General features: G+C 30.2%; 4 protein-coding genes across 12 annotated transcripts; 1 reads left to right on the top strand and 3 right to left on the bottom strand.

Annotated features, from left to right (window-relative positions):
- Window positions 1-39: 39 nt before the first annotated feature.
- On the top strand, window positions 40-3,864 carry LOC126918467 (pre-mRNA-splicing factor CWC22 homolog). Of its 5 annotated transcripts, none has more exons than XR_007711342.1 (6): window positions 40-255; window positions 683-1,117; window positions 1,233-1,940; window positions 2,007-2,259; window positions 2,332-2,567; window positions 2,669-3,864. XR_007711342.1 is itself a non-coding variant. In XM_050726387.1 (6 exons), exons 2-6 carry the CDS (start codon window positions 698-700, stop codon window positions 2,454-2,456), a joined length of 1,437 nt encoding a protein of 478 aa, XP_050582344.1. In that variant the 5' UTR covers window positions 40-255; window positions 683-697; the 3' UTR covers window positions 2,457-3,864. The 5 variants fall into 5 exon arrangements, 4 of the variants coding, with proteins under 4 accessions (XP_050582344.1, XP_050582340.1, XP_050582342.1 ...); XM_050726387.1 differs by having other exon boundaries at window positions 1,233-1,599; window positions 1,669-1,940; window positions 2,332-3,864; XM_050726383.1 differs by having other exon boundaries at window positions 2,332-3,864.
- On the bottom strand, window positions 3,604-9,771 carry LOC126918463 (ATP-dependent RNA helicase DDX55). 4 transcript variants are annotated; one of them, XM_050726379.1, is made up of 8 exons: window positions 9,534-9,771; window positions 9,297-9,404; window positions 8,925-9,197; window positions 8,488-8,846; window positions 8,220-8,417; window positions 7,456-8,146; window positions 7,303-7,368; window positions 5,988-6,111 (listed from the first exon to the last, which is right to left on the bottom strand). In XM_050726379.1, the coding sequence occupies exons 1-7, from the start codon at window positions 9,630-9,632 to the stop codon at window positions 7,327-7,329; spliced, it is 1,770 nt and encodes a 589-aa protein (XP_050582336.1). In that variant the 5' UTR covers window positions 9,633-9,771; the 3' UTR covers window positions 5,988-6,111; window positions 7,303-7,326. The 4 variants fall into 4 exon arrangements, with proteins under 4 accessions (XP_050582333.1, XP_050582334.1, XP_050582336.1 ...); XM_050726378.1 differs by lacking the exon at window positions 5,988-6,111 and adding an exon at window positions 6,218-6,385; XM_050726376.1 differs by lacking the exons at window positions 7,456-8,146; window positions 8,220-8,417; window positions 8,488-8,846; ... (1 more) ...; window positions 9,297-9,404; window positions 9,534-9,771 and adding exons at window positions 3,604-4,176; window positions 4,263-5,702; window positions 6,184-6,385 and having other exon boundaries at window positions 5,822-6,111; window positions 6,675-7,317.
- Window positions 9,772-10,064: 293 nt separating this feature from the next.
- On the bottom strand, window positions 10,065-15,996 carry LOC126918462 (ataxin-2-like protein). Of its 2 annotated transcripts, none has more exons than XM_050726375.1 (9): window positions 15,239-15,996; window positions 14,980-15,088; window positions 14,522-14,848; window positions 14,198-14,434; window positions 13,805-14,117; window positions 13,416-13,720; window positions 12,808-13,341; window positions 12,564-12,732; window positions 10,065-12,430 (listed from the first exon to the last, which is right to left on the bottom strand). In XM_050726375.1, exons 1-9 carry the CDS (start codon window positions 15,274-15,276, stop codon window positions 11,892-11,894), a joined length of 2,571 nt encoding a protein of 856 aa, XP_050582332.1. In that variant the 5' UTR covers window positions 15,277-15,996; the 3' UTR covers window positions 10,065-11,891. The 2 variants fall into 2 exon arrangements, with proteins under 2 accessions (XP_050582332.1, XP_050582331.1); XM_050726374.1 differs by having other exon boundaries at window positions 12,552-12,732.
- Window positions 15,997-17,073: 1,077 nt separating this feature from the next.
- LOC126918477 (uncharacterized) lies at window positions 17,074-18,097 on the bottom strand. The gene is made up of 2 exons (XM_050726399.1): window positions 17,781-18,097; window positions 17,074-17,593 (listed from the first exon to the last, which is right to left on the bottom strand). The coding sequence occupies exons 1-2, from the start codon at window positions 18,048-18,050 to the stop codon at window positions 17,282-17,284; spliced, it is 582 nt and encodes a 193-aa protein (XP_050582356.1). The 5' UTR covers window positions 18,051-18,097; the 3' UTR covers window positions 17,074-17,281.
- Window positions 18,098-19,184: the final 1,087 nt, after the last annotated feature.

The raw sequence follows: 19,184 nt of genomic DNA on the forward strand, positions 1-19,184 counted from the left end.
ACGATATCCATACGCTGCACAAAATATTGATGTCGTTTTTATTTCGTGATTGGGCGATTTCAAATTTCGCTCCTAATTTACACATCGATATTGTTAAGCATAAAGCCAAGTTCATGCGAAAGCATTACAGTACTATATTGTACATAATTTAACCAATCAATAGCGACTACGTAGTTACCGCGTAGATTTTGCCGCGCAAACGTTACGGTTGTCGCTTAAAAACAATTAATTGAATATATTGGTTATTTTGACATTGTAAGTTAAGTACTATTTATTGCTAGTTCAGTTATTCTTCCTGTTTTGACATTGATGTGTTAGAACGTAAAATATTTTATGTTAAAAGGTTCTATAGAAAAAGTTGTTAATACTTTATGATTTTTTGATACTAATCTATTAACAATTATTTAAAGTTATTAATGTTTTATCGTCTACATATACTTAATAATGTCGTTAAATGTTTGATAATATCGAAACAAAACAAATTATAAGTAAGGAGGTTTTAAACGAAAACAATTATTTAAACAAACTTTCATGTAATTAAATCAGCTGCCACCAAACCTTGTTATCAAATAAAGTAAATTTTAAATTTATTTGTTATAAAGAAATAGTGTTCTCTAATTTCTATTATTTTTATATTTTCTACTGATTCAATTTATATGTATATACAAAATCTTCATTTTAGATAAATTTATACATAATGATTGAATCTGACCAAAGTGACAAAGAAACACAGAATGAAATACCACCTTCAAAAATTTCTGATAATCCTGTAGATACAACTGAACTTAGGCAGAAAAGGTTACGCGAAGAAACCTCAGAGGATGAAAAATTAGATTTACCTTCTAAGAAACTATGTACATCTATTGATGAAAAAATATCTGAAAATATTTCAGAAGCAAATGATACTGCTGAAGAAGTAAAAGAAAATTCAAAGAATATAGATATTGATGATAAGAAGGACAAAATTAACTTAGTTTCGGAGGAAAATAAAAATGAATCTGCAAAAGAATCACATGTTGGAGTATCTGATATTAAAAATAATGAAATATCAATTACTAATGATATTGCAAATAAAAAAGAAAATGAGTCTAATATTTTAACAGATGTAAAGCAACAGGTAATGTATAAATTATGTATTTAAATTTTAGTCTACAAGCAATGCTGAACGATATACATATTAATATTCAAAATATTACATTTTTTAATAGTTTGCATTTATTTTTTTGGGATAGGGAAACATACACTTAGAAACTGTATCAAATTTTAATACAAATAGTGCGGCAATAGAAGAAAAGACAGAAGTGGAAGAAGAAGATAATGTTAAATCAAAAAAGAAAAATAAAAAATTCCAAATTGAAGATGCTGAAGTAGTGGAAGGTTTGGAACTTTCTGTAGAGTGTGCTAGTGATAAAGAATCTTCAAGTTCTTCTGAAAGTGAAAGTGGAAAAGATAAACAACTTAAGCCAAAAACCATAATTGTAAAAGCAAAACCCAATGATTCAGAACTTGATATTAGTTCTTCTGAAGCAGATAAATCAGATTCACAAGAGACACTTGAAATTAAACCTAAACAAACTGGAAAGAAAGAGAAAAAAAGAGGTAGGACTTCTTTCAGCAAAACAAAAAATACTGACTCTGAAGAAAATAATGATGATATTTCCGATGAAGATTATAGTCCAAAAACTAAGAAGAAACTCAAGAAAGCAGGAGTAAATAAAAAATTTACAAAATCAGCCACAGAATCGAAAAAGGGGGGAGGTAGAGCAAGAAAGAAAGTTAAGAAACCCGTTGAAAATGTGGATGGTGAAGATGAAAATTCTAATATAACAGAGGATCTAAAGTCAGAAGAGAATACATCTGATAGAAAATCTGTGAAAAGCAAAAGTGAAAATGAAAGTGACAGTGAAGATGATTCTCAAAATGAAAAAAGTAAAACCAAAGTAAGTTTAATAATATTTCTGCATCATATTTTATGTTTTCAAAATTATGTTTTTATGTTCTTCTAGAAACCTGATGATAACAGAAAAATACAATTGTTAAAAAAATATATTAGACTTGCTGGAATACATGTAAAATCTTATAATGATCTTTGGGCTAGTTGTAAATCAAATGCTGCTAAAGTAAAGTGTCTTAGAGAGTTATTAGCAAAAAATGGAATTAATGGCAGACCAACCGTAGAAAAATGTAAAAAAGCCAAAGAAAAAAATGAAAGCCTTAAGGATGTTGCTGAGTTAAATACTAGCAATATTATTTCAGAAGGTTTGTTACATTATGAAACCTATAAGAAATAAATATCTTAATAATAAAAATCTTAATAATAAAAAATTTCAGGACGTGTTACACGTGCTCAGAGAAATAAGGAATCAACAAAAACACCAGAAACGCCTACAAAACATCGTGAAGCACGCAGTACATTTAAAAGAGTTTTAACTGTTGTTGACAGTGATTCAGAATGAAGTGTTATGAACTTTTAACCCTTTAACCTACGACGTCGAGTTATTCGTGGTACGTCCTTCGTGCTACATGCGACAAACATTTCTTTTTCTTGGCCGCATTCGGACGTGCAGGTATATTTTCTTGAAAAATCCTTAAAAATCTTGTTCAATGATCAATTGGTAGTAATTATTTATCAAATATCTTGTAATATAAATTTCAAACGCTCGCACAGATCGTGAAAGGGCTCGACGTCTGACCGACTCTGCCGGTGGTTACGGCACACGTTGTTGGAACTTAAATTGTAGGGCAAAGGGTTAAAAAAATTTGTAAAACATCAATATTATTTGTTTACTTACCTTCTGTGGTAAGTATATATGTCATATTTATTAAAAAAAAAAAAAAAAAAAATTGTGCACACACAACATATTACATATTCAGAAAAAGCTGGTAATCGATGAATTTGATATCAAAAGATATATTGAGATTACGAGATTGAGATATTGCAGTAAAAAAATATTTACATAAAAATCATTATAAGAATTATTTATTATGATGTAAAAGATTTTATAACAGATCTGCCTTTAAACTTAGAATGTAAAAGATTTGTATATCTCAAATTGATTTATGTCTTTTGGATATGTTTAATTAATTTTTGACGAATTAAAATTAATTTTTTCATGAAATTGTACAGAATAAGAAATCAAAATAATAGAATAGCATTCCTTGTTATTTTAGAGTTTATAAAAACATTTAGAGCTTTTAATAAATATATTGCTTGTAGAGCTCTAGTTATATATAGAAATTAATTAATATTTCTGGATTAAACTTTATATAAAATATAATACAATATGCGTAATTTTATATATAATTTATATTTGCTTAAAATTCTCTTGAAGATTAGTAAGTCATAATTTGATAGAATACTATAAGATATTTCTGAATGCACATATCTTTCTTCTGAAAACAATTAAAATTATACTCATTTTATTAATTCATTCGCAAAAGTTATTATAGAGCTTCAGTAATAAAATATTCTAACATAAAAGTAATGACTAAAATAAGATAAAGGTCAAATTGTTTTATATATTATCTTTTATAATAAATTGTATAATGACTTAAAATGTAATATAAATGTACGTATATAACGAATATTTGTTGAAAAAATGATTTAGATACTTAGTAAAAATATATATTTTTATACACATGATTGTGTACAATGTTTGTTTTTTAATATGATGTACATTTCATACTGACAAATATGTACAACAAATTAAAGCTGCATAATGCACTGTATTTTATAACAAATAACACATAATATTAAAAAAAGATGCTAGATTATTAAAAATAGTGTAATATAAAATAATATTTCCTGATTAGTTATTTAATTTGTGGATGTAAAAAATTTGAAATACATTCCTTACTACAAAATATCTTTTTCTCTTTAACTGCGAATCTCCCATTTAACAAATTTTTATTACAAATATAACAACGGAAACATGCTTCTGTTGCATGAAAATTTAAATCTTTAACAGCAACACCTTGTTGATCTGCTGCAATTACTTTCTCACACATATTACACGTCTTTGCATATGTTTTTTGATAACACAAGAGACATAATGGACGATCATTTTCTGTGATGTACTGTTTCCCAGCCAATGGAACATCACAATCCCAACAGCAAAAATGTTTTACGTGATAATTATGTCCTTCTGCGACAGTATACTCTCGCACAAAAATAAGCTGAAAAATATAAGATAATATAAAATTTATTATTATGAAGTAGAGATGAAATTTTTTGGAAACCTTTTTAAGTATGTTGTACATACCTCATCACAAGCAAAACATCTAGGAATTCCTAAAAGTGTTGCTAAATCTCTACCACAGTATAATTTGTTTTTATAATAAAAGTATACCAAATCTACTAATAATTCATTACACATACTACACATAAAACACCCTGGATGCCATACTGCATTTTTAGCTTTATCCGTAATTACCGCAACATCACCAACATGGAACCCTTCATCGCATTTATGGCACTTTTGTGATTTAGAATCTATTGTTAATTCCTCCATGGCACTTTTAAGATGTGTTATATTCGGAACATGGTGTTCCAATTGTTTTGCTGTAGAATTAGTTTCATAAGGAAAAATCTGGTTTTCCAATTTCTGGGAATGAAGGGTAGTGGATGGTGTTGTAAAACTATTTACTGTTGCTTGATAATTATTAATATCGAAGTTCTGTGGATATATTTGTGATGATGACGCTGGTAAAGGAAATGAATTTTCCACTACTTTTGAAGGAGTTTGTGATTTACTTTCTGTTAGATTTTCTGTATTGAAACTTGTAGAATACAAAGGATCAGATTTAACTAAGTTTGAATTAGTTTTCATTATTTCCATTTCTGTTTTTATTGGTCCAGAATTATGAATATCCTTTTTTACTTTTTGAAGTTTATCCTTTGATGGAATTAACATTCCAGGATATTTTACACTACTAATAGTAACTGTTTTATCAGCTCCTTTACTTGTGTTTGTGGGAATATTTTCATTTTGTAATCCAAAAGCAATGTTTCTACATAATGAGTTGTTTGAATCTGAACTTCTTGCGAAATTGGGAATATTGGATACCTGTCCTTGATTTTCTTGATTACTATACTTATTTGTGAGCTTTTCGCGTATATACATTAGACCCTTTTCGTCTAGTGTACTTCTAACTATATCATTTGCATGTACTGTACTAGGTGGTAGCAAAGCATCTGCTAATAGAGCTTCTACAATATCAACATTATCATTTATTGGTTTTGAATGTATCAGAGAGGTGGATGGACTTTTTACTACATCTTTGTATAATTCTTTGTGATATCTTGATGGAGTACAAAGTGATGTCACTTCAGAATTAACATTTGTGATTGCTGCATCATTTAAATACTTCAAGTTTTCAGTTGTTGGCACATCTTTTGCAATATCCTGATAATTACTTTTATTAATTTCATCACCTTTATTGATTATATTATATTTTTCAAAAATTGGAATATTCTCAATATTACTACTGTTACTTGTATCTAAAGGAGTAGAAAAGTTATGTACACTTAAATTTTCATATAAATTCTTCTTAGGTGAACTTTTTGGAGCGAAACTGCTTGGTGTACGTAATTGAACAAAGTTTGGTGGCACATTAAGTTTATTTTGTGGACTATGATGTTGCAGATCTGTTGCATTTACAGGTGTTATTAATGATCCATCAAATGGACGAGCACTTAATATCTATAGTAAATAATATATATATAATATATTAATAAATAAATATATATATTACTAGATTTAATTTATATATAATCAAATTTAATTGGTGATTAAATTTTTAATGTATAATAATATCTTACCTTTGTCACTGTTCCTTGTCCCACATATTTTTTTATGTTTTCTAAATACCTCTCAAATTGTTTTTTCTCTTGATCACTTAACTTATCACAAGTTTTATAATCTATGTCATGAAGAGGTAACTGTTTTTGTAATAATTGTCTCCTCAAAGCTGCACCAGGTGAACCCTTAATGGGCAATTTTTCCATAGGTAAAGCTTTCATATAGTCTACAGCAAGTTCTTTTGTTGTATCTGGTGGCACCCATTCAAATGCTTCTTCCGCATGTTCTTTTCCACTGTTTATATGTAATACTAAAAAATTTAATAAAAAGGTATTATATTGTATATATATTGTGTATATTATCTTAATTTAGTGGTATTTACATATTGATTTTTTCTTATATTTTCTTGAGGTCCCAAACAACAAATCAAATTGTGGAAAATCATCATCATCAACATCATGATCATCTTTACTGCATTTACAATTTTTACAAATTTTTCTCCAAAAATGTAAATCCAAACCTGGACATGCAGCTTTACAAAGAACGCAAGGTGCTCCTGCCCCAGCCTCATGTGCCAATCGAGGCTAAATAAAATGATTGTAATAATTTAGAAATTTCAAAAGCAATTAATCTTATCAATAACCTCTAGAGGATTAAAAATTGTAGGTATTTATAACTGATAAATTCAAATAAAATTTTCTACGGTTGTATATTACTTTTAGTTTACTAAATATACTTAATGATTAAATTATTTTGAATTATATATAAATAATAATAAAATGAATAATAAATGTAAACAGATATTATATTACAAAGGAAAACGAAAAAATATATCTCTAAGTATACTCTAAAATCGCTTCTTTAAATTCTCACTTTTCTTTTCCGATTTTCCAATTCTAGCAACCATTTCGGACGATCATTTACATCTGTATTATTCATTTCTAATTAATTTCTTATCTTTTATTATAAAAATTGAAATTATATTTGTTACACCCAGTTGACACTTGCACAAACGTGTGACTCATCACTATGCCACATTAAAGCAGTGCTTATGTCCCCCCTTCTACTATACTCGATAAGTGGGGCCCACTCACATAATGAAATCTTCCTTCAAAAAGATTTCATATATACATACACTATATATCGTACATTTTCACAATACTCAGAATACTTCACATATTCAATTCAGAGTTCAGTGTTATCTTATTATGTAGGAAAAGATATATATTAATATTTTTTATTTATCTAACATGTGTAATATTTGGTATAAATTATTTTCTTCATTTTTATAAAAAATTTTTATTGTAAAAAAAATTAAGATATACTTATTTTAACAGAGAAGATTTGTTATAATTTGAGTAGTACTATCAATAAATAAACTATACATGAAAATAATACAAATGTTTGAAGAATTCTATAATATATACATGCTTCTTTATCTGTATACTGAATATATACAAAAAAGGCTCATTTGAATATAACTTCAGCATGTATTGTTTACCTTCTGCTATATCTATTAAATTTTTCAATCAGTTCCAAAAGCGGTATCAAATTCTTCTTGTGAAATCTGAAATAATTACTCTTCTTTAAAAATATATATATGAGCATTTATTTTTTAGGGAAATTTTCATTTCAAAAATTATATTAAACGTACCTTTTTCTTTTTTAACTTTTTAATTAATGCTATGTCTTTTGCTAAATCTTTGATATCTTGTTCATTCATCTTTCTTTTTCGCTTTTTTGTTGAGTTTTCTGACATCTTCTGCTTCATTTTTTTCTCTTTCCTTTTTTTACGATTTTCTTGCTTTTCCATTTTCTTTTTTTTATTTTCAGACCATGGTTCAGTTTGTTTACATTTACGTTTCTGTGCCTTAGGCCATATTCCAGTGTCTCGAAAAATCTTTAATTTTTCTAAACGACTTTTTTCTTTTTGTTTATCTGAATATGTAATTGAATTGATATCAGTATCTTCTTCTTGAAAATTTGACATATCTTTTCCTTTAAGTTCCGGCATACGAGGCATTCGTAATAACCCAAAACCCATTGCAAGCTTTCCTAGATCAATATCTTTCAATCTTAATATTAAATTACATTCATGCTTATTGTATGCCTGGATATACGATACAAATGCTCTGTTGGCCTTGTCAAAAAAAGAGCGATCTTGTTTTTGTAAATTTCTCATACACATTAAACACTTTTTGTATGAAATAATGGATGGCTCCAAAACTATTTGCTGTAGATCTACTTTTTGATTTCTTTTAATAAATTCTACGTATGCATCTTCTGTTTTTAAGAGAAATAACAATGCATTTCCTTCGTTACCTATTCTAGCTGTTCTACCACATCTAGAGCAAATGATTAGCAAGTTACAACAAAATTATAAATAATAAAAAATTTTAAAGTTAGATCTACTCTTACCTATGAACAAAACTACTTGCTGAACATGGAGGATCATATTGTAATACCCAATCAACTTCTGAAATGTCAATACCACGAGCCATTACATCTGTACAAATTAAAATTCCACTTTCAATAGATCGAAAATCGTTGAATACTTTGTACCGCTTGTTTTTCATTTTGCCATGAATTGCAAATACTTGAATAGTTGGCAACATTCTAAAACCAAAACACGTTATAAGATGTATCTTGACAGAAATGTACCTAAATGGTTTATAATATAACTTACGTTTGTGTAACATGACTAAAATAATCAACACAAGCACAAGTGGATAAAAAAATCATATATTTTAAATCAGTCCCTTTATGCTGAATAAAATCTATCATTATAGATAATTTATATTCAGCATTTACAATGACATAATTATTTATTAAATTCGAAGGTGTAGAAATATTTGGTTTTTCTTTAACAGTTATCAGAGCTGGGTTTCTAAGTCCAGCTCTTATTAACTGTTGCAATTCCTTTGTTTGAGTTGCAGAAAATAAACCTGTTCTTCTGAGACGTGGTAAATAAGATAATATTGTATCTAACGTTGCAGAAAAACCTAGATCTAATAGTCTGTCAGCTTCATCTAAGATCAGTACTTCCTATAAGTAACATTGCTAATAATTAATTTAAACAAAATATTACTATAAAAACATATATTATATTTAAATGTTAGTTACCAAAGATTTTACATATGCTGTCAAGTTTATACTTTTGCAATTAGACAACATATCTTCTAATCGACCAGGTGTGGCTACAATAATATTTGCTCCAGCCTTAAGTTTATCTGCATCTTCTGCAATTGTTGTACCACCAACAAGTAATGCTTGTTTTAAATCTGGTATATTGTCCAGAAACTTTTGCAAAACTTCATTTATTTGGATAGCCAATTCTCTTGTAGGACTGATTATTATTGCTCCAATTTCTATAGGTTTCCATTTTTCATTTCTTTTCTGTTTTAAATTTAAGTAAATAATGATTATCTTTTTATCCAAAATATATAAATATGTATTAAACAAAAATAATCACAGGTTGTAGATTTCATATGATACCTGCAATATCTCTAAGAGTGGAACTAAAAACGCAATTGTTTTTCCACTCCCTGTTACTGCTTCTGCAGCAACATCTTTTCCTTTTAGTAGTAATGGTATGGAAGCTGCCTGTGTATAATGTAAAAAAATTTTAAATTTACAAAATTTGTAACTATTTTAAACTATTAACATTATTTTATCAAAGGATTCAAATCTAAAATTTTTCATAACTTCATAATTTTCATTGCTATAATTTACCTGCACGGGTGTCATATAAGGAAAGTTCAACTCTTCAATGGTTTTTAATACAGAATCACTTAAAGGCAATTCTAATTCTTTCCAATTTTGTGTTTTCATTATGAATTATTAAATTTTAAGTTAAAGTAAATTAAAAAATTAAAAAATATATAATTTTAACGTTACTTTTTTTCAAATATAATTTAATAGAGTTTTATAGGTTATGTTGAACATACCATTACTACTAGTATAGATTACGATGTAAATCAAATTGTAGATGATTTATACGTACATATAGAATACTTTGATAACCTTATCGTAGATTTTTCAAATATCATTTATATAAATCAATTTTTAGTTTTAGCATATATTTAATATTTTTGAAATGTGTTTACTATGAGATGTGGAAACTTTATATTAAATTAAATGTAAAATGTAACTATAAAAGGAAAGAGATATAAATAAAACGTATTCAACAAGTTTTCGTGATTAAAATTTAGATCTTAAAACATTTTATAGGAAGTTAAAAATAAATAAACCATCATGTACAAATTGGCTTTTAACGCATTGAGTTTATTTTGATGTTTTTTTTTTAAATCTCTTCCATATAAAATTTGTGTCTAACGATGCCACACATTCAACTATCTCTCAGATAAGGATCGTCCTTGCCTTTATTTCTTTTATGTACACGACTAGGTCTAAGGCCGTAATTCAATTTGTTTTTTTCAATGCCATACTATCTGACAGTATTTGTTTATACACAAGAGGTACACAATATATTTAATTGTTATAACAATTTTAGATATTCGACGCAATAAATTCTTCAATCTAGTGGACAATAAAATATTGTTCTTTTTGAAAATTTCTTCAATACTTCCCTTAATTTATAATTCATGTTATCTATAATAAAAAGTAATGTTCATTTATAAAGACATTACATAGATTACATAATACTTATCTAAATTAAGCTTGAGAAAAAGAAAATTTAATTTAAAAATTGAATGTAATCAATGCAATGTTCCTTGTATAATTTTTAAATCTATTTCTACTACTTTTATCTATTTTAATACGAATATAAGATCGATAAATATTACTGTAAACATATTATTCCATAAAAAAAGGATATCGAAATTTTATATTTTAAATCAATAAACAAAAATTAATACATTTGTACCTCTTTATATATGCAGATGGTTTTTTTCACGACAGGATCGTCTGTCGGATCGTTTTAAACGTTACTTGTCAGATCCTTTTTCTCTTATACATTTTTTCTAATTAGATTTATTCTTTGCTTTGAGGATCTTATGTATTAGCATCTCATAACAAAATCCGTCATCAACAAATCGCAAAATTTGAAAGTTGACTTCAATTATTTCAATATCATGTCATTTAATTTTGTACAATTAAACGCAATTTGATGAAATTTTATATCGACCTGTTCCTGTGCTTCTTATCCACTGCAGCAAGATATGAAATACGAAAGCGCGAGCAGAAAAATATGTCATATGTTCTATTTTTTACATTATACCAATAATTACTTTGTGTAAAAAAAAGTTTTACTCGCGTGATGTTCACAATTACTCCGTTTTTGAGTACTCAAATCTCCGAAGATACGTTCACTACCAGACTATTGGATAGCTCTCTGTATCAACCTTACAGGTTGAATTTTGGTTTAATGAATGTTTACAAAGTAGTGTGAGCTATGATAATTAAAAGTGAAATTTCTTTAATTTTAATATTTCTTGCAGTATTTTATAGTCACAGTCCCTCATTTCTTTCATTTCCTAATATAATGCATAGGCACCACCTACCTACCAATACAATTTTGAAATTGTTTGTTTGTCAATTTTCCTTTTACATTTCATATATTTCTATAAATTAATCTCAAAGATTATGTTTGTTTTTTGTTGTAACATTTAAATTAATAATATAGTAGTACACCGTGGTAAGTTGTATACTGAAATCTGTATCATATGATTAAGATTTAAATACAATTTGAGGGACTAAATGTTATTGTGGGTCCTCTGTAATTAACTAACCCACTTCAAAGTCACTTTCAAGATGATCAGCACTTCATTTTAGGTTATTACTATTTTATAAATTTTTCTTTTTTGTAAAAGTGGCTGATTATTATCTGAATTAAATAAAACGCATACTATTTTTGTTTTGAGTTTGGAATGATATTGCTATTATTAATAGAGAAAAGAAAGAAGAGTGAAACTTACAAAATTGCTTATAGATATATCGACGCATAGAACAAGCAAGAAAGTCATTTTAAGTGCCTAACGCCATCATGAAAGTAACTTAAATTTATAAACTTTATTCTACCTCTGCAGAATACTAGTAGTTTTTTCTTCCTTCATCCATTTCTGATTGAAGCTACTGATTGTGCGGCAAAATCACTGGTATAGTTTGCTGCGCTCCTGGAGGTGGTTGCGGCGGTAGGTATTGCATGTGCTGCGGTGGTATCGGTATATGAGGAGGAATTATAGGACACATTATTGGATAACTTGGAGCATGGCCTTGAGGAGGTGGTGGAGGATATGTGGGTTGTGGAGTACCAGGAGGATTGTAAGTGCCTGGTGTGTGTGGTGGATTAGGATTAGCTGGAGAGGGGGTTTGACTTGGTGGTTGTTGAGCAACATGAGGGTGTGGATGTGTATGTGGGCCCATGTACTGAATACCAGGAGCCTGTGGTCCTGGTGAGTCATGATGATGATAAGGTGTTGCCATATGTGGCGGTGGTGGTGGTGCCTGAACCATGCGTACCATCTGTTGATATGCTGGTTGAGTAGGATAAGGCACCTGGAATGGTGGATGTAGAGGTGCTGGTGCCATTAAAGGCTGTCCAGTTGCTGCTACTACTTGCATCTGAGAGGCTATATCTTGAGCACGATGTTGCGCATGCATTACTGGTACTGAAATAAGCAGAATAACATGCAATTTTATGATTATCTCGAAAGAGATCTATGTTTTTGGAAAAAACTGAATATAAAACATTTATTAATAAATAGAATATTGGAAATAAGATGCAGATACCTAGATACTGACCCTTCCGGAACCTTGTCACAGGTTGAGTCGGTGGCTGACTGAACGCAGTTGGTGGTTGGCTAGTCATTACATATGCTGGCATGACTACAGTCGTAGGCATAGTTGCTCCAGTATATTGAGGTGTTTGTGGTGTGTGTGGTCTACTTGGTGTTGGTGTACTTGGAGATCGCTGAAGGTATAATATTTATATTATTATTCAATATTACATTATCGCTAATTTCTAATCTAATAAGTGGTAGCTTACCGGCGTGAAAGCTTTAGTATTTGGATTGAATTCTTTAGCATTTGGATTTAACGTTGATTTTTTGAAAGCCGTCGTTATTTTATCGGCAGTAGCTTCTTGTGGGGCTTGGGTTACAGGGGGGGTGTTAGTAGAAGTTTGTTGTTGTTGTTGTGATTGGGGAGGACTTGTAGATCGCAATGGTAATGGACCTGGTGGTGGTTTACTAGTGACCACAGTTTCTTCTGGAACAGTTTGATTTTGATGTGATTGCTGTTGTTGTTGCTGCTGTTGTGGAGGGTTTGGATGCTGTTGCTGTTGTTGCTGTTGCGGTTGCGGTTGCTGTTGCGACGATTGTGACGTTGTGTGCTGGTGTGATGATTGATGATGTGTCTGAGTAATTTGTGGTGAATTATGAGTATCTTGCTGATGTTGGTGTTGTGGTTGCTTTCTGGTAACAGGTGGTGTATCTTGTGCTGGTGTTTCTGCTAATTTGAACTCTGATGCAAATTGCCTCAATTCTGAATGTTGTTCTTCTCTACTACGTGGTGTTGGTACCTTTAATGATATATACGTTCCATAATTTTGTACACATAAAGTAGCTTAAATATAATTGATAGAAAAAGTATTACTTTTCTGTGATCTGATTTATGGGGAACTATCTCACATCGTTGTCCTTCAACAGAATTTTGTTGTTGTAATTGACCATGCTGTTGATGCGATGACTGCTGCTGTTGATGAGGAGTGGTAACATTCGTTTGTGGGAATGGTGCTGGTGGTGCTTTATCTGCTTGATATACTTGTTGTCTGCCGGGCCGTTCACGCTTTTCTGTATTTATTTTAGATGATGATGTCTGTTGTTGCTGTGGTGGAAAACTGACTTGTGGTACAGAAGGTGTTGCCTGAGATTGCGGTTGTGATTGTTGAATCACAGGTACTATTAAATATAAATTTGTTTAAAAGAAAATGTACGAATTATTTTTATGTTTCTATATTTTATTGTTATGAATGTAATTAGTACCTGGTGGTGGTGGTTGTGATGCTGGTGTAGGCACAAATGGTGGTGGAGGGTTGTTATATGTAACCACTAGTCCCAGGTTTATTGATACTGGATGCTGTACTGAAGGATGAGCACTTTGCATTCCAATAGGAAGATTCGAATTTGGAGGAATGTTCACATTTACATTGGACGGAGATTGTTGATTAAAGACATTTTTATTAGCGGTTGCAGGTCCTGGCGAAGGCGGTGGTTCACTAGATCTCATCAGCTTTGCACTATTTCCATTTTTCTTCTTCAGTGGAGGTGGAATATATTTACCTTCAGTAGGTCTCACCTAAAATTATGTAAAATTAATAGAAGATAAATAATTCCACACTTTTTAAATATAACTATAACAGTAGCAAGAAACTGCACCACAGCTGCAAATCTTTCTTCTTCATCACCATTTTCCAGCTCTAATCTTGCTTTGTAATTTGGTTGTGACTCTATTTCATTTGCAATTTCTGCAGCCTTTTGTTCTTGTTCTTTGTAATCTTTTGTATCTTTTCTCTGAAGCGGTAATGTATAAGCAGCCAAAGTTGGTTCATATGTTGTTTGAACACCATACTTTTGTTCATTTTTGCGAAACATATCATTAGCATCCCATCCATTCTAAAGTTAATTTTATATGTATACATGAATATATTACTTATGTATGTATTTAGATTCTTTTTATTATTATAAATATTATGTACTTACTGTTGTACCATCCAATTTTAAGTCATCTCCATTCATAGTAGCAGGAGGAGCATCCCAAGGTTCCAATTCTTTCTCACCAACTACACCATTATATTTACTAATAGCAGTGTCTGTTCTAAATGAATCACGTATAGCGTAATCTAAATCAATATCCTTGGCAGACATAGTAATAATATCTTGTGGTTTAAAAATTAATTTTTCTACTACACTTTCTACACTAAATTTTCCTGTAACTTCCACACGATGTGCCATTTCTAAGACAACATCAAATTGGCTTGAGAAAGTGCGAAAAATACCTTCATACATTGAACCATTTAATGTTTGAATCTGCGATAATACAAATATATTACAATAAATATGAAAAGAGCTTTCAAAATTTATATTTTATATGTTTTATTAATGAAGAAAGTCAGAAAAAAATATTGTCTTTGTTTATTCTTATCAAATAACTCTATTACCTGTACAATATTGCCAACATGACTGGTTATGGCATGCATAAAATGGGCATTATTATATACCCCTTCAGCAGCAACACATCTTTCTTGTGGACCACGAGCACGTGGTGATCTGAAAATAAAATCATATTTATAAATCCAATATTGTCTTTAAATATCAAGAAACGAAAAAGTTTAGTAGTTGAACATTTAAAATTTGTTCAGTTTGAAAGGGATAAAGAAGGATATGGAAGATATATAATGAAACAAAAGAAAAAGATACCTGTTTGTGTTTGAACGATTCTTTCTTTTGCTATTCATTTTGCCACTCGACGAGGATTCTTCGCCAGTGGTTGGTGGAATTCTGCCGCCGGTTTGTTGCGGGCCTTCTCGTTTCCTAGTGGGGACCGGAATTTTGACTAATTTCCCGGTGACTACTTAACGTCAAAAAATATTTTCGATCGAATATCCCAACGCAGGGAGGTATTAACGATTTTTTTCTCCTTCAACGAACTCCTCGTTAGATATTTAAAATTTCAATTTCAAATATTTTTCGACCCCAAAGTGATTGACAGGAGGTATTAGCTACAACAACTACCAACATTCACGATCGGTTTTCGAATCACAATCGTTTATAGGTTATGCTCCAATGGTTATCTAAACACTCGTTCGCGAAAGTCTAGCGCGTGCGTGACTTTCGGATTTTGACAGACACAAGAGTGTAAGCAAAGAAAGCAGGAACACTTTGTATTCGAAGAGACGTACGGGGGAACACGGTCTGCTCGACACACGATATCTTGCTAGTGCGTGACGTAACTCCGTTCTCTTTACGCAGGAAATCACCTTTATGGAATTTTTGCGTTGACGGAGTTAAGAAACGAACAATAGTAGCCCCAAATAATGATTTCGGCCACGAAATTGTATTTCTATTTAATTAATCAACATGTGGTAAACGATAAAACTTAGCACAAGTCGCCTGATCAACCTGATCCCGGTGACTGTCAAATACAGTCGCCACCTAGTGAGAAGTTAATGCAAATTCTGATAAAGATCATTCGCAATGCTCTTTCTTAAAGAACCTATTTTCATTGAGACTTTCTTTTCTGGTGAAAATGCAGCTTTAATTATTACTTATAGTAACCCATATATATTTAGGAAGGATTTTGTTATTGAAGATTATTCGAAAACTTGTAAATTGAATTATATTTTTCAAAATATTCTATAACATATTTATATTTTAGTCGGTCTAAAAAAAATTGATGTGTTATATATCTAATAATTTCATTTTAAATTTCGATCAACTTGTCCATACGCATCTCTATTTTTCTCATCTCTGATTCTCGTTATAAACTGTGTGCAATTTTCGAATAATATTCTTCGTTCTATCGGAAATGAAATCGTCCATTTGACCCAAGATATGTACGCCTTGAATTATCCATTCAAATCCCTTATTTATCTTTTTCTCTCTATCAGTACGGTCAGTTGAACGGCTCGATAAGGCATTTGAAAGTTCTGATGAGGCACTTTGTTCCCTCGCAAATATTTTCTCTGTACCCATCATTATTATCTGGTGGACAATTCAATAATGATATACACCTTTGAATAATTTATAATCAAGGTATAGTGTTACTTACCAAAAATATTGCAAAAAGAAGTAATAAGGACGTTTTCATTTTTTCCAAATCAATTATATGTGTAATTATATGTACAAAAATAGTATCAAAGATCAATAATACTAAAAATGTTGACGAACAAAAAGTGAATGAGATTGTATTCTCAATGCAATCTACTTAGTTAACGTTCTTACAGTTATTTAATATGTGCCAGTCTCTTGATGAATTTATTTCTCTTATCCATATATTTTTCATCGGGTGGTATTTGCTGACGTTAAATAAATGGTTTATATGTTTAATATTAAGCAATGTATTATTTCAAATGATTAAGCAATTTCTTTTGTAAGCACAATCATTATGTCACAATCGATCGTCGTATCCTTTCAAAAGTTGGTTGAATGATACATACATTTTTGTTCTTCTTACATTCATACATGTATATATATTATTATTATACTCGTCAAAATATTAATCGATAAAACGGTACAATAGAAGAATGACGAAATTTTAATTAATTTAACTCATTAGCTTGCCTGTATTTAACTTACAATATAATACAAAATAATTGAGAATGAATAAAAGTAAACCTATTTGTAGCGAAATTAAATAAGAAAATACATTTTTCACAGAGTTAGTTATTGAAAAATTTTGTTGAACTTCTTCTCTTTCTCCATGTAGTTAATACATTTTCAAGCCTGAGGAAGTTTGGCTGTTCAGCTTTTCTGAGCTGCGGCGGCCTGAAGTTGATTGTTTAGATTTTGCGTAGCTTCTACGGCAATATCAACAGCCTGTTTCGTGAATTTCGCAAGATCTTCCTGGATTTTTCCAGAATGTTGGCCCAGAGATTTAGCGGCTTTGTCGGATTCCTTGAGTACGGTTTGAACTCCTTCTTGGAATTTAGTTTGCAATTCGTTCACTTGTTGCTGAGCGTTCGGAATTCCACTGTTAATATCTTCGACGACTTTGTTAAGCTTGACCTTAACGCCGTCCCATAGTCTTTCCAATTCAGGGGTCTTAGTTTTGACCTAAATAAACGTAAACAATATTTGAATTCTTATTACACTTTTTTTTAAGCCTAATCCACAGATTTTATTTACTTTTTTTATATCCTTGTCTTTTTCAAAACGATACAATTAAAAAATATTGTTTCATAGAAACTAAGTTTCTAAACATATTAAATCAAGTTCAGTTAACTAAATAGTTAATTATTACCTCTTCAGTAATGTTTTTCATGTAACTTTGGATGTTGGTAATGAAGTTGGTGCTCTGTTCCTTGACAGTTTTTACAATAGTCTCTTGATCGGGAATATTCCATTGTTCCTGAATTTGTTTGGCTAAATTGTTGATGTTCGTTTGAGCCTGATTGATAAGTTCGGTCAATTGAACTTCAGGAGATCCCTGAGAATTGGTAGTACTGGACGGAGCAACTTTAGCTTCCGAGACCAGTGCAATAGCGAAGATAATCGTGAAAATGGTTTTCATTTTTCTTGGATTCACTGTAAATCAACTAGAAAGTAACTGATGTGCTGGCTACACGAGCTGCTGCTTTTATAGGCAATTCTTATCAAGGGTGCACGAGGGCAAGCCAATTATCTCATTAAGATGATGATGAATTGTGATTTTAGTATTCCTCTTTAGACGCTTTCAGAAGAAAGTCTTGAGAATTTTTAATCTCATTAGTAATTTAATCTCATTCAGTTTTTCAATGATTTATTCAAAACATAATAACGAGAAGAGTTTGATTACAACTTAATATCTACTAAAGATATTATCTGAAAATAGGTTAATACACGTTTATGAGTAAATATTTTATAGCATTAGTGCGTAAGATTGGGATGGATAATTCAATTTAATTTTGTTTTTTCTTCATCAAATAATAACATAGTTAAGTAAATGTTGTGATATATTCGTTAAGTTATGGTAAGTGATTATATATTTTTTCTTTCTCTCTCCGATAGTCGATTTTATATTGATATTCTCGAGTTAAAGTTCAAGATAAAAACGAAGTTTCAAGGCATTGCATTTCTCTCTGCGGAGGCATTACATTATCTTAGCGATTAAATACGATTGAAATTCACAAAAATATCAAAACTACCAAATTTACATTTATATTAGCTTATATATCTTCTTCCAACCATTATTACCACGAACATAAATACTATGTTCAGGAATTTGATATTCAAAAATATTTCAAGAAAGAGTAACTCCTCTACTAAGCAGTTACTTAATCACATTTTTGATCTTTGAAATTTGCTGTTAAATATGTATAAGATGCATTCACAGGAAGTTACGTCAAGAGGACAAGGTCTTGTGGAAAAATTTCTATTGATGCATTTGTTGATTCTTCTGTTGCATGTGTACTATCGATGCTACGGAGTCATTCCTTCAAAGTCCATATGGAACAGCTGGTTATCTATATGTGTACTGTCGGTCAATAGAAGCCTTGACCCATGACCATTTTGATTCTACTATTTGCAATACATTCATACACTTCCACCCGATTTTCATTCTACATTTTGTTTGATATTTATTCTATATCAAAATCTACACGATTATGTACATATCAACTGATAATAACTGATAATAAATGTAGATTATCACGTTTATTTAAATATA

The sequence above is a fragment of the Bombus affinis genome, chromosome 7 (genome assembly GCF_024516045.1).
Source record: "Bombus affinis isolate iyBomAffi1 chromosome 7, iyBomAffi1.2, whole genome shotgun sequence".
Classification (NCBI taxonomy): Eukaryota; Metazoa; Arthropoda; class Insecta; order Hymenoptera; family Apidae; genus Bombus; species Bombus affinis.